Source organism: Azolla caroliniana, unplaced genomic scaffold, assembly GCF_043228905.1.
Source record: "Azolla caroliniana isolate FFs.n. ecotype wild unplaced genomic scaffold, voAzoCaro1.0.p SCAF_6, whole genome shotgun sequence".
NCBI classification, from domain to species: Eukaryota; Viridiplantae; Streptophyta; class Polypodiopsida; order Salviniales; family Salviniaceae; genus Azolla; species Azolla caroliniana.
Window position 1 is genome coordinate 12,710,022 of NW_028230441.1, and position 14,953 is coordinate 12,724,974.

The window sequence follows — 14,953 nt, forward strand, 5'->3', positions numbered from 1 at the left end:
ATTGCATTGTTGTTATCTTGATTTATGTTGATGATTTAATCATTGGAGGTGATTCTATGGATGAAATAAGCAAGCTGAATTTTTTTTTTGAAATGCAATTTCATATGAAGGATTTGGGAGAGCTGAGATACTTTCTTCGCATTGAGATGATCAAATCTGAAAGTGGTATATATATGTTGCAAAAACAGTATGCAACAACTATGTTGAAGAAGTATGGTATGCTTGGATGCAAACCTATTGGTATACCACTAGATAAGAACTGCAAATTGAGGGCTAATTTGGGAGCCAAAATAGAAGATGTAAACATGTACAGGTCTATGGTGGGCAAACTCATATATTTGACTATAACAAGACTTGACTTGAGTTATGTTGTTGGATTAGTCAGCCAATTTATGCAACAGCCAACAAAGCCACATTTGAACTGCATTAGAAGAATTTCAAGGTATGTAAAAGCTACTCAAAATTATGGATTGTTTTACAGGGCTGATCTGGACATAAAGTTGGAAGGATATATATCACTTTGTTGGAGAAGTGGATCTGTTGTATGTAAGTACAAATCAGCAAGTTGCTGATATTCTTACGAAGGGATTGCGCATGGAAAAACATACATAGTTTAGAGACATGATGGGAGTTATAACCATCGTCATTATTAGAGATCTAGGTACTAAAGTAAGCTTAAGATAAGGATAAACTAATGATAGATAGAAAGGAGAAAGAGAAAGAAGGGTGTCAATCCACCCGACCACCCCCAAGCGAAGGGATCGAGACAGACTCGAGCCTCGATCGGCGTCCCATACCACCGCCATGGCGTCGAGTCGTACCTGATGCTGGCGCACTCGCTACAAGGGTTGACCCACCACAAGAGCAGAGTCTCGATGTAGTCAAAAGATGATCAAATGAGGGTAGCTAGGCCTCTTATTTATAGTGATAACCAAGGCCCCCAGGCAAGTTCACACTTGACCTAATGGGTTGTCTCAATCCCGAGGATTAAAAGTAATCCTCCCCTTCTTTACACTCTCGTTTAACCCTCATACTTATCCACTTGTATAGAATACTACGGTAAATTCTCACCACGGGATATTATATGGCCATGCCCATAACAGTCATGGTAGTTGAAAAGCATGAAGAAAAGAAGATTGAAGTGTTAGGAAACTGGTCCCTCCGGATGAGGAGTACCCGGCTACGGATGACCCGGTGAGAACCAGACGATGAGTGCCCGGCAAGCACCGGATGATGCAGGCTCGGTGAAGAGTGATCACCAGATGAAGGGACATATTTGTAAATATGTTTCTGAGAGTCCATCGGGGCTATATTTGTAAATAGCCAAAAAGTCATATTAGTATAAATATGACTTAGGGCAAACAGAGAATGTAATGGTTGTTGTCATTCTTGTTGGTGCAAGACTAGAGAGCGCGTAACTGTGTACAAAGAGAGAGAGAGAGAGAGAGAGAGAGAGAGAGGAAGAGGTCGTTGCGTCTGTTGTAACCGCCGCCTGTGGCGAAGATCGTGAGCACGAGGTCGTTGCCTCTGTGAGCTCACTGTTATAATCATTGTGATATAGTGATAGTTTGGAGTCTGTGGACTCCCGTGGTTTTTCCCTCTCAAGGTTTTCCACGTTAAACATCATGTGTACTCTTCTCTCCTTTGTGTCGTGTGTTCATTTCCCATTTTTCTGTGTTTTGATTCTAAGCTCGGTTGAGGAAGAGCGTTACGCACTGAGCGTGTAGTTCCTGTCATGAAGATGATCCCAAGAAAGGATAAGTTGAGCTTGAGGGGGAGTGTTGAGAAGCAAGTTGAACAAAGTTATGTGATGCTTATTGAGAAATAAGCTATAGTAGGTATTAGCCAATTAGCTACTAGTGGACATAAAGGTGAAACAACTATTTAGCTATTGAAAACTATTTAGCTGCATATATAAGTCACTTATAACTTAGGTAAAAAGTAAGTAGAAAAGTGAGTAAGAGTGAGAGTAGAGAAGAGAAGAAAAACAAAATAACAGAAAACTAACGAGAGCGAATTGAGCTCTGCGTGTAATGAAATAGAAGAAGCTTTTTGGTTTGCTACACAGAGGTAAGTCTCCTTTCCCTTCCTTTTCTGTCTTGAGCACTAAATGATCCAGCACATCATGATCCGCTATGCACAAAGAAGAGTCGGAGTGCCTTCTAACACTCTCGACGGTCAAAGATTTATCAAGTATTCTACCGTTTGCAATGCTTCAGCTGAGAATTCCAACTTTAATCCGGATTGTTCGAGCGTTGTTGTCACTCTCTCTCTCTCTTTGATCGTTCTATTGATCCATTCTGCCATGCCATTTTGCATGGGGGTGTAGGGCACGGTCTTTTGGTGCTGAATCCCTTTTTCGGACAGGTACTATTTAAAGGCTCTGGAGGTGTATTCACCTCCGTTGTCGGACCGGAGTGTCTTCACTCTATATCTTGATCGGTTCTCTACTTCAGTTGTCCACCGAGTGAAGACATCAAGTGCTTCGTCTTTCGAGCTAATCGAGTAGGCTCACCCCTTCCGTGTACAGTCATTTACGAATGTGATGAAGTACTGGGAGCCTCCTCGTGACCTTTCGAGCATTAGCCCACATATATCTGTGTGGACCATATCTAGGGGTTGTGGTACTATCTTGTAATGGGGCCCACAATGCTCATAGAAGTTTTTGTTTGGAGTTTCAGGATGTAGCCGATCGCCATTAGCCGATCAAGTCCATCTTGTGAAATATGACCAAGTTAGCTATGCCATAGGTTCGAATCCTGCGATTCGGCTACGTTCACTATGTTGGCATAAAAGGCCGACTCCTTCCACCTTGTATCCATAGTGTGAACACGGACTTGAGCTAGGGCTTGAGTATATAAGCTCAACCCTAACATTGCAAATAGATCTCGGAGTGTAAGAGTTACAGAGAAGAGAGAATAAGAACTTCCGTTGAAGCTCTAAAAGTGTGCCTACCTTCTATTTTATTTCTCGATACATATTTGCGTTGTTTGTTGTTCATCTTTGTAAAGAATTGTTGTATGATTCTGTGCAGTGGAATATGTTAGAGATGTGTTGTGTGTGTGTTTTTGAGAAAGGAGAGGAGAGAGAGACAAGATAGATAGAATAGACAATAGAAAATACTCAAGAAGATGTGTATTACAATGGAGATTAACCGGCTCATTACAAAGTAGGAGGAGGGTGCTTTATATAGTCACACCCTCTCTCTTCATTAACTACCGAAGCTCATCAGTCATGGTGAATGTGGAAACTCATTAGTTATGTGTCATAGAATATGATTCAATGACACATAGTTAATGTGTCGAGAGTAGTGGTGTGACATTTGACCTTTGAGTGTTCATACACTCTCAAGGGTGTGTTCACACACTAGACTAGGTTGAGTGTGATTCTCAACATGCACCCTCAACCTCAACTCAGGTCAGTTCCTTTCGGTTGATGTTCGTCGGCTGGTACCCGCTATGTCTAGTTTGTACGCCCCCTCAAGCTAGGCAAGTTAGGGATTGTTAGTCCAAGGTCTGACATGAATTGCCGAAGGTTGTCAACTCCTAGGGCTTTGGTGAAGATGTCGGCTATCTGAAAATTCGTGTTGATGTGTAGAAGGTCGACATCGTGCTCTCGAATGAAGTGATAGTACACTTCAATATGTTTCGTGCGTGCATAGAACACCGGGTTCCGAGCCAGATGAATTCTACTCACGTTGTCGTAGTAAAGCGGAACCGGATCCTTGATGGGAATGCCCAGATCCTTCAATATCCTCTTGAGCCATATGGCTTCACATGCAACCACCGCCGCAACCTTGTATTCGGCCTCTGTGCTCGAAAGCGCAACGATTGGTTGCTTCTTGCTACTCCAGGAGATGGCTCCACTTTCGAGGGAGAAGATGAATCCTGAGGTTGATCGTCAGTTGGCTTTGTAGCCAGTCCAGTCGGCATATGTGTAATCTTCGAGTCAAATTGGTGTGGCCGATTCGTAGAGAATACCACAATCCATTGTGTTCCTCACGTATTGTAATACTCTCTTAGCGCAATCCAAGTGAATGTCTCGTGGTTTTTGCATGAATTGGCTGAGGAGACCGACCGGATAGCTTAAGTCGGGTCAAGTGCTTGTGAGGTAGATGAGACTCCCGATCAGTTGTCGATATTGAGTTGGCTCGCACTCTTCTGTGCCGGAGTCGGCATCAAGATTGAAATTTCGATCGAGAGGGGTTGCCACAGATTAGCACTCAGTCATCCCAAACTTGTATAACATGTTGAGGATGTAGTGCCATTGGGAGGATGTAGTGCCATGTTGAGGATGTTGAGGATCCATTATGTGTTCAATGAATATATGAATGTACATATGTGTATATATGTAACATGTAATGTATACACATGTTTGTCTGTGTATGCATACATGTGTGTTTGTAATATGTATATATCTGTATGTATATATTATGTACGTATTGTAGTTTGTATGACCCCATATGGCCTATATATATGTATGGTGATATGTGGAATATGTATGTAATGCATATATATGTATGTATGTGTATGGATGTATGTTTGTAAAATTTATACGTGTATCATTGTAGGCATATGTACATATATACGTGTAGCAATGTATGAATGCATGTATGTATGTCCATGTACAAATGTACATATGTGTATATATGTAATATATAATGTATTTATGTATGTATATTTTCGGGGTATTTTAGTGTTTAGTATGTGTATGGCTCATATTTAGATGTATGTTTGCGATACGCACATAATATGTATGCATATATCCAATGTGTGCATATGTGCGTGCGTGCGTGTGTGTGTGTGGATGTATATATATGTAAATAATGTAGTTTGTATGACCCCGTATGACCTATATATATGGTGATATGTGGAAGATGTATGTACATGTAACATATGTAATGTAGGTATGTATGTTTATGCATATATGCATATGTCAATGTACATGATTCAATGTGTATGGATGTGTGCTTGTAATTTGTGCAATGTGCGTAATATGTATTTGTATGTATATGTACTATTGTAGTGTGTATGACTGCGTGTGTGTATGTGGTGATATGTATGTACATATGTATGCAATGTATGACATATGTGTATGCATGCATGTAATATATGTATGTATATGCTTGCATTTAATGTATGTATGTATGTGTATGTATGTATGTATGTATGCTTATATGCGTGATATTGTAGGCATATGTACGTATACACATGTAGCAATGTATGAATGTATGTTTGTGTATATATGTAATGTATATATGTATGTATATTTTCAGTGTATTTTAATGTTTAGTATGTGTATAACTCATATATGGATGTATGTTTGTAATATTCATATAATATACATGTATATATCCGATGTATGTGTAAGTATACATATATCCAATGTGTGTATGAATGTATATATGTATGTAAGTATTGTAGTTTGTATGGTTTCGTATAACCTATTGTTGAGAATCAAGGTCAACATAGCACAATGTGTGAACACACCTTTTGAGAATCTATGATTACTCAAAGGTCAAGAGTCACACCACTACTCTCTACACATTAACTATGTGTCATAAAATCATATTCTATGACACATAACTAATGAGTTACATATTCCCCATGACTACGAGTCTTCACATTCCCCAAGAGAGAGAGTGTGGTTGTTGTAGGTTAATGAAGAAAGAAAGAAGAAAGAAAGAAAGAAAGATATATTAACGTCTTCTAAGGCCAAAATTGGCCCATGAGACAAATGGTGTACAACAAAAATGGGATATTTACCCATTCATCGAAAGTAAAAATAAAAATAAGATAAAATAGAGTTTAAGCTAAATAGTTCTAAGAAAACAACAAACATGTTCTATATAAAAAACATGTTCTACAATGAGAATGATTCTATACTAGGCCTAATTTCATTTCCATCCAAGTCTCTCGAAGAGAAGCGGGGGGTCAAAGGGTTGCCATGATGTGGATGTGGCCCGTGGTCCCCATGTAAGAGGTACCCCAACCATAGCTTCGAGTCGACGTAGCTCACGTTCCCTTATCTTCTTAATCTTTTCTACTCCACGTTGACTTGTGTTGAAGCCCAACATCCGAGGACGTTTGGTTGCTCTTTGTATTTCTGCTTCCTCAAGGGAGAGGCCGAGCGGCATAAGTGTATCCACATTCATCGTCTCCCCATGTTCCTGAAAAATTACACTAGGTACATGTTGATGAGTAGTAAAAGGGTTATGATTAACACTTTGTAATTTATCCTCCCTATGTTGTTTTAGCTCTAAGATATACCTACCTAGTCTCTTTACACTCGGGGTATCTAATAGTTTGGAGAGGGTAGGAGAGGGTCCTAGTATGTCTTGGTATTCCGCCCGTATCTCGGCATAAGTTGGGCACTTGCATGTGAAGTGATACTCATCCTCTATCTCTATGTGGCATAACCTACATAGCCTTTCCTCTCTAGGGACTCTATTAGCTCGACCATTCTCAATCTCAAGTTGGTGAGATGATATCCTAAGTTGTCCAATGGCCACCCTTAGTGCATTTGATAAGAAAGTATCTAGGTATCTTGGTCGTGTAATAAACCCTAACTTAGAGAAGTGCAAGAAGTGTTCCTTATAGTACACCATTTTAGATGGGAGTGGCTCTCGTGGGGTGATCCATTTGTATCGAGTGTAGATTTGCCATATTTCTTGGCGTATCACTTTATTACGATCTTCACGAGAGATTAAAGTTTGATCAGTCCCATGGTTGTACTTAAGGGGAGGTAGGTTATTAATGTCTATGCCATTTGCAAATAACCAACTCACCACAATGCTATACCAAGAGTTGGTGTCTCCAGACACATGTAAGGATCGGGATGCCTCAAAGGCTCGACGGGATATCCTATCTTGTGGTTGACTATGTATCCGATGAATAAAAGCTACCACTTGAAAGAGTGCTTCTACTAACATCGGGGGTAGGCTAAACTCCGCTCTAATAATGTCATGTGGTACTGTCAATTTGCTTCGGAGTTGACGTGATAACATCACCACTAAAGGTCTCTCCAATTGCGTCCACATGAAAGATGGTAGACCTGGAGCCCATACTACTGATGCATACATGAGGGACGGGGTCACTAATGAGTCGAAAAGCCATCCCTTAGTCCGTGGCTCTTGAAAGTATGCTTGGTGGCATTGTCTCTCTAAGAGTGAGAGGGATGCATATCCTCTCGTTAGCCTATCTTTGGCTGCCTGGGTCATCGAGAATTTACCTGAGCGAGCACTAAAAGTGACTCCCAAGTATACATAAGATCCCACCACCTCAACTAGTTTATGAGAGAGGATGAGGTGACATTTACTCCTAACTCTGGACGATGTATGAAAGATAAGGACTTTAGTTTTCGCTAGATTCACTACCAGTCCTCGTTGTGTACAAAAGTCATCTAGGGCATTAAGATGCTTTTGTAGGTCGTGTTCCGACTCCGAGAGCAAGACAATGTCGTCTGCGTAGAGTAAGAGACTAACTTGCGTATCCCCAATAGCCACTCCTTTGCCTCCCTTACGAGCAATAAAATCAGTGATCTCATCAATGTAGATCCCAAAAAGAGTCGGTGATAGGGGGCAACCCTGTTTTACACCAATGGTGCTAGTGAAACAATCGGATAGGCCACCTGGGCATCTTACGCGCCCATAGACTTGCTCATATAGGGCATAAATGGCCCAAATCATGTCATTTGGTATCTCCAAGCTCTTAAGTCTATCAAACAACCTCTCCCTAGGAACTGTATCAAAGGCTTTGCGAAAGTCCACAAAGCAACAATATAGTTTCTTCTTACGAGCCTTTGTTTGGTCAATTAAGCACCTAAGTGTGAAGATGTGGTCAATAGTGGAGAAGGCTCGTCTAAAGCCAGCCTGCTCAGGTGCTCGAAGACTTAATGTTTCCATATAATCACTGAGCTCCGCTTCCATTACTGCACCATATAGTTTAGCAAGCGTATGACCTATCATAATGGTCCTATATGTATTTGGGTCCATTGGGTCCCCTCCTTTATGTATAGGGGCCACAGTGTTCATGGCCCATTGTGGTGGAAAACCCTCGGCGAGGGCGCGGTTGAAGATTAGAGTGAGAAGGGGAGCTAGGCACTCTCGAGCATATATGATGTGCTCGGCTCGCAATCCTGTGTGGTCCATGGATTTCCTATGTTGTAATTTTTTTATGACCTTCGTGACCCTAGAGGTCGTGAAAAGTGTCCCCATGGTAGGTCGAGGTGTGGAGGGCATTGGAATGGGTGGTTGGTTCGGGACATGGTAGAGTCTCTCGGTATATGTGTGCCAAATATTGGGATCCTCGATGGGTGTTTGTGGTCTCGGTTCCCGTAGTCTCTTCCATGCAAGGGCACAATCCCTACTCATGAGCATATGGTAGAGTTCCCAATATTGAGATGCTTCCCAAGCTCGTCTTTTACGACGTGTCATCTTGCGCATCTCTTTGCGAGCCTGTACTAAGGAGATAGTACCACTGAGTCGCGATACTTTAAGTTGTCTATACAACTCTCTACAATCCTCGTCATACCACTTGTTTTGTGGCATAGACCCTATTCTACTATGATTGGAGTCTTTCGTGTATGGGAAGCTACTAGTGGCGGCTGAGTGAAGGATGTGTGTGAGTTCTGTAGTGAGGTTCTCTAAAGGCAAGGAAGAATCAAACGAGGAAAGATGGGCTTGAACATGTCGAGAGTAGATGTCCGCGAGCTCATGCGTGAAATGTATTATAGTGTGATGGGTTGGTTTACTAGAGTTGGTGGTGTGGGAGGTGTCACATTTTAGCTCAAAGTATAGGAAGGTATGATCTGCCCCAATGGGGCATGGGGCCACCCGGAAGGAGCTAACCATGTGGGTAGCTTCAGGGCGTCCTATTAGATAATCAACGGTGCTTTCCCCTCCTCCATGTGGGAAACATGTGAGCTCTTCCGAGCCCGGCCACTTGGCTAAGCCATTATATATGATCATCTGGTGTCGGCTTCCAAGTTCAAGCAGATGATGGCCAAAGCTTGTGGCATCCGCACCTTGATCCTTCGATGTACGTGTTATGCCTAAGGCTAAAGGGTCGACATTCACCATTTCTAGGTTTCTATCCATCTGAAATATTGTGCATTGTCGGGACTGGGTTCTCGCATTGAAATCTCCTACCAGGAAGACTTCCCCTTGAGAAGAATATCGGATTATGTCATCCGACAAAGGTTCGTATGGAGAAGGCCCATGTGGCGTTCCTTCATCAACTATACTCGCCTCTCCAGCCATATTGTAGCGGGACCCTTTCGGGGGGAAGTAACAAACTGCGATAAATATCACCTGATCCTTACTAGTGAGGACTTTCACCCACATAAAACGGGCTTCTGGGTCTGACTTTAGTATTTCTATCCTATTATTTATCTCTTTCCGAAATAATATCGCAACCCCCCCAGACCCTCTAGTAGTGTGTCGACGTGAGGTTTGTCTAAAGACAGATTCCCAACGAAAACCGTCAACTCGTGGCAGTCCTCGATTTGGGCTTTGATGTGTTTCTACTACAAAAAGTATATCAGATACTTTCAAAATCTCCTCTAGACGGCCAGGATGTGTCCAAAGTGCGCCGTTACAGTTCCATAAAGTGATCCTAAGTTTATTATCTGTCACATGGGCCACACGCCGTCAATTGGCGGCACGATCATTTATTATGACACGTCCGTCCCGGTAGAAAGCACGATGCCCCTCTTTACGAGCTTGTATGACTCGCGGCATACAAGTTTTACGATGCTCAATTTGCATCTTGGTCAAGTCTTCATCGAGGTAGATAGGCTCCCCGCCCAAGCCTCGAAGAATTGGTCTCTTTTTAAAAAAGGCGATTCTAGATTCTGAGTCCTTAAACTGAAGGACTAAAGCTCTTTTCCTAGTTGTGTCACGCCCTACCCTCCAGGTTTTAGTGATTGGTAGGGCTTCGTACCCTAACATTTTCCCTAATGTTTGTGCATCTTCATCCGGAGATGCCCCTTCCTTGAGCCCAATAACTCGTACATTTAGGCGTCGAGCTTGACGCATTTTTTCTTCCTCGAGGGTGGTGTTTACAATGTTTTCATCCTTTAGTTCTTTTTTAATATTACGTTTTACTACATCAACCCACCCAGTTTTAGCTAATTCCATATCACTTTTAACCTCTTCTTTAACCTTTTTTATCTCGTCCTTAATATCCTCTAGGGAAGATATTTCACCATCTTCCCTAGATATCTCGAGGTCCTTAACTTGTTTTCGGAGGTTCACATTGTCTACCTTAAGTTTCGCTATTTCCGCAAAAAGTAGTTCTTTTTCTTCCTTATCTTTTTGTTTTTCAGCTTCAATTTCTTTCGCCCATTTTTCAAATTTTACTAACCGGTTAAGGACATCTAAAAATTCTTCCTTACTTATCATTTCGTCGTGTGTTTCCTTATGGTTTCGTCGAGAAGTCATGTTGTAATTCAAAGAATAAACGAAAGAAAAAGTCAAAAAGGGCAGAAAAAACTTAGCCGAGCATCGATGTCTTGCGCGCTAGGTACAAGTGTAGAAGCACATTTGTACTCTCTCGTCACGACGCCGTAAGAGGTGTAGGTGATAGCGACGGTCGACACCGATGACAACAACGACGGCGACAAGGGCACCGATTTCCCACAACAGCGACGGGTGACGACGATGGCCAAGAACCGACGACGACGGCGACGGCGGCAAACATTAGACGTCAGACGACGGCGACGGCGGCAGACGTTAGACGTTAGACGACGGCGGACGACGACAGTCGGCTGCGGCAGCAGACGGCGGCTGACAGCGGTTGCAGACGACGACGGCAGCAGACAGCAGTTGCAGACGACGGCGGCAGCAGACAGTAGTTGCAGACGACGGCGGCAGTCTGCAGACGTCAGCGGCAGAAAACGGAGGCAACAGCAGGCAACAGTCGGCAGACGGCGGCAGCAGACGACGACGACCGTCGACAGACGACGGCGACGACGGCAGCAGGCGACGGCGGCGTCAGCAGCAGCAGCGACAACAGGCGGCGTCGTCGGCAGCAGCAGACGGCGGCGACAGCAGGCGACTCTATATAAAACACCCTCCTCATAGTTCATACTAAGTCAGTTGTGACTCCTTGTAATGCTACATTTTCATTTATCATATTCTCCTTGTTAATATACATCTCCTTCTTCTTGAGTACTTCATTTTGTCACTTATCGATCTTGTGTTTCTCTCCTCTCCTCTTTCCTCTCACACATACACATAACACACATCTCTTCCGCTACACAAGAATCACCATCGATTCTTTACATGGTATCAGAGCGATTTGGTAGCTCGATCTAGCCCACTCGCCTCATCGTGATCGTGTGTTGTGCTCTACGCCAACGTTCAAGAAGAACCGGCTCATCGCTATCGAGCGAGGAGCAACACCCCGGAAGGCCACATGCTCTATACGCATTTAGACGGAGGAAGAGGACGTGCCCATGCAAGAAGAGGCCAATTCGGCCAAGGACGAGGCCGACGAGGACCGACTTACGAAAACAACTCGCAATTTCAGCATCAAGACGGAAGCCATCGAGGAACCTTCGGAAGAAGGGGGAGCTTCCATTCCGATCCGAGCCGACAAAGCTCGGTCGAATGCGGATATTGTGGAAAAATCGGTCACCACGAAGAAGAATGTCGTAAGAAGATCCGCGAGTCGGCTTCCACTAGCCGACAACTCACCAACTACGCCATCAACTCCGACTATGACGATCGTGGCGGAATGTTTGTGATGAGACATAGAACGAATTCTATGTCAGCCTCTACTTCTACTAATGCCTCCGGTCTGGAAGACGTATGGTTTGTCGATTCCGGTGCCTCGAACCATATGACGTCGCATCAGGAATGGTTCCGAGAACTTCGAGAGCCGGACCGACCCGGCTATGTCGAAACCGAAGATGACACAACGCACCCGATTCGGCACATCGACAATGTTCCATTCGGAGAAGAAGGTAAGAAAACATATATTAAAAATGTCTTGCATGTATCAACTATCACGAAGAATTTGGTCTCCGTCGGCCAAATTGTAGAGCAAGGAATGCAAGTACGATTTAATCAAGGTGGTTGCTTCATCGAAAAAGAGGGCCGACTCATCGATCGCGGACGAAGAGAAGGCCGAATATTCATGTTGAGAATGAAGCTCAACTTGGTCTAGTGTGTGAACTCACCTTGAGAGTGAATAGACACTCCAACGGTCAAGAGTCACCATTATGTCACCACTTTGTATTCTAGCATTTAGTATGAGTCATAGAATCATATTGTATGACACATAACTTATGACCTTTCACTTTCCCCATGCTCCATGAGCCTTGTAGTTAATGAAGAGAGAGGGTGACTATATAAAGCACCCTCCTCCCACCTTGTATAATGTTGAGTCTTTCTCCTTTCTTAATATACTTTACCTTTCGTATTCTATGTGTCTTACTCCTTGTCTCTCTCACACACACTCTCTCTCTCTCTCATACACACACAGTTCATATCTATTCCGCTGCACAGAATCCATCTCTTGATTCTTTACATGGTATTAGAGCAGCTTGGTATCTCAATCTAGCCCATCCGCGTGCGTTGTTTCCTACGCCGACGACCAAGAACCGGCCCATCGCTATCGTAGCTTCGCTACATAGCTTGCATTTGAAGAGAGAAGAAGAAGAAGAAGAAGAATCAACATAATGAATACTCAAATGGGGAGTGCTCTCCCTACCGAGAAGTTGGATCGAAACAACTTCGCATCTTGGGAGTACAAGATGCATCAATACCTTGTCAGACAAGGCTATTGGAGCTACATCAAAGGAGTGCACAAAGACCGACCCATCGAAACGGCTTCCAGATACGCGACATGGGAGCAAGCCGCAAGCCGCAAGCCTCGTGATGTATTGCTTGGCGACATGTGTTCACGATCACATGCTCGGCTACATTCGCGAAGCCAAGACGCTGAAGGAGGCATGGGAAAATCTACGAAAGATTTTCGCGGCGAACACAATCGCAAGAAGGCTTCAACTCCGCCAAGAGTTGAACAACATTCAACAAAGGGACATGTCCATCATGACATACACCTTGAAGATCAAGGAGCTTTGTGACTTGCTCGGCTCGATAAACGTAAATATCGATGATGATGAGATGGTGCAAGTATGCCTCGGCGGCCTCGCAATGCGAACCACCGTTCTAGCAAGGGAGAAATCTCCCTCCTTCTTCGAGCTCCAATCAATGCTATTGGTCGAAGAAAACCACGTGCATACAAGGAGCAATGAGTCAGAAGGCCAAATGCTCTACACGCACTCGAACGGAGGAAGAGGACATGGACGAGCGAGACGCCGATTCGGCCAAGGACAAGGCTGACGAGGTCCGAACTATGATAACAACTCCCAATTTCTGCCGCAAAACAGAAGTCAACGAGGAATCTTCGCAAGAAGGGGGAGCTTCCACTCCGGCCTGAGCTATCAAAACACAACCGAATGCGGATATTGCAGAAAGCTCGGCCACCACAAAGAAGAGTGCCGAAAGAAGATGGGTGAATCGGCTTCCACAAGCTGACAACTCACGAATTACGCGCACATTTCTTACTACGAAGAGTATAGCGGAATGTATGGGCACAACTCCGACTATGAAGATCGTGGCAAAATGTATGCACACAACTCCGACCGTGGCGGAATGTTCATGATGAAACATAGAGCAAACTCTATGTCGGTCTCTACCTCAACTAGTGCCCTCAATTCGGAGGACGTATGGTTTGTTGACTCCGGCGCCTCAAACCATATGACATCTCATAAAGACTGGTTTCGCGAACTTCGAGAGCTGGAGCGACCCAACCCGGTTATGTCGAAACCGGAGATGACACTACGCACCCGATTCGGCACATCGGCAATGTTCCATTCGGCGAAAGAGGTAAGCATACATACATTAAAAATGTCTTGCATGTTCCCACCATCATGAAGAATTTGGTCTCGGTCGGCCAAATGGTTGAGCAAGGGATGCAAGTACGATTCGACCAAGAAGGGTGCTTCATCGAATAAGAGGGCCGAATCATCGTGCGCGGAAGAAGATAGGGCTGGATGTTCATTCTCGATTCACACGAGATGAAATCCGCCATGTTCACAAAAAGCATGAAAGCTGACTCTGACATAGAGCTATGGCACAAGTGAATCGGCAAAATCAATCTCAACAAACTCAAAGCAATGAAATCAAAAGGAGTCGTCATCGGACTCCCGACATTCAAAGAGAAGGAGATTGAAGGTGTATGCAAAGCATGCCAATTCGGCAAGCAACACCGACACCCATTCCTGAAAGAGCGGAACGTGAGCAAAGGTCACTCAACGTAGTCCATTCCGACGTATGGGGATCAGCGCAGACGGCTACATTCGGCAAATGCCAATATTACGTGCTCTTCATCGACGACTTCTCTAGGCACACGTGGTTCTATCCGATGCAGAAAAAGAGAGAAGTGTTCGAACACTTCCAAAGGTTTAAAAACGAAGTCGAAAAAGCCATTGGTCGTCATGTACGATGCCTTCGATCAAATGGCGGCAAGGAGTACTTCTTGGATGATTTCACGGCGTATCTCCGAAAGGAAGGAATTCAGCGAGAATTCACTTGCCAACACACTCCGCAACAAAACGGAGTAGCTGAGTGCAAAAATCGGCACATCCTCGAAGTAGCACGGGCCATGATGAACGAGAAGCATATGCCCAAGTCATATTGGGCTGAAGTTGAAAATACGGTCGTCTACCTAATGAACCGGTGCACAACATCCGGAGTACACGAGGTCACTCCACACAACAAATACTTCGGAAAGAAGCTGGACTTATCGCACACCCGGATATTCGTCGCGATAGCGTACGTGCACATCCCCGACGAGAAGCCTCAAAAGCTTGACCCGAAGTCGAAGAAATGTATCCTCGTAGTATACTCACTGGAGCAAAAGGGGTATGAGTGCTACAACCC

At 44.0% G+C, this 14,953-nt stretch overlaps 1 protein-coding gene across 1 annotated transcript; it reads right to left on the reverse strand.

Moving 5' to 3' along the window:
• Window positions 1–8,842: 8,842 nt before the first annotated feature.
• Window positions 8,843–10,591, reverse strand: LOC147863151 (uncharacterized). The gene has a single exon (XM_087321417.1). It carries the CDS (start codon window positions 10,439–10,441, stop codon window positions 9,650–9,652), a length of 792 nt encoding a protein of 263 aa, XP_087177543.1. The 5' UTR covers window positions 10,442–10,591; the 3' UTR covers window positions 8,843–9,649.
• Window positions 10,592–14,953: the final 4,362 nt, after the last annotated feature.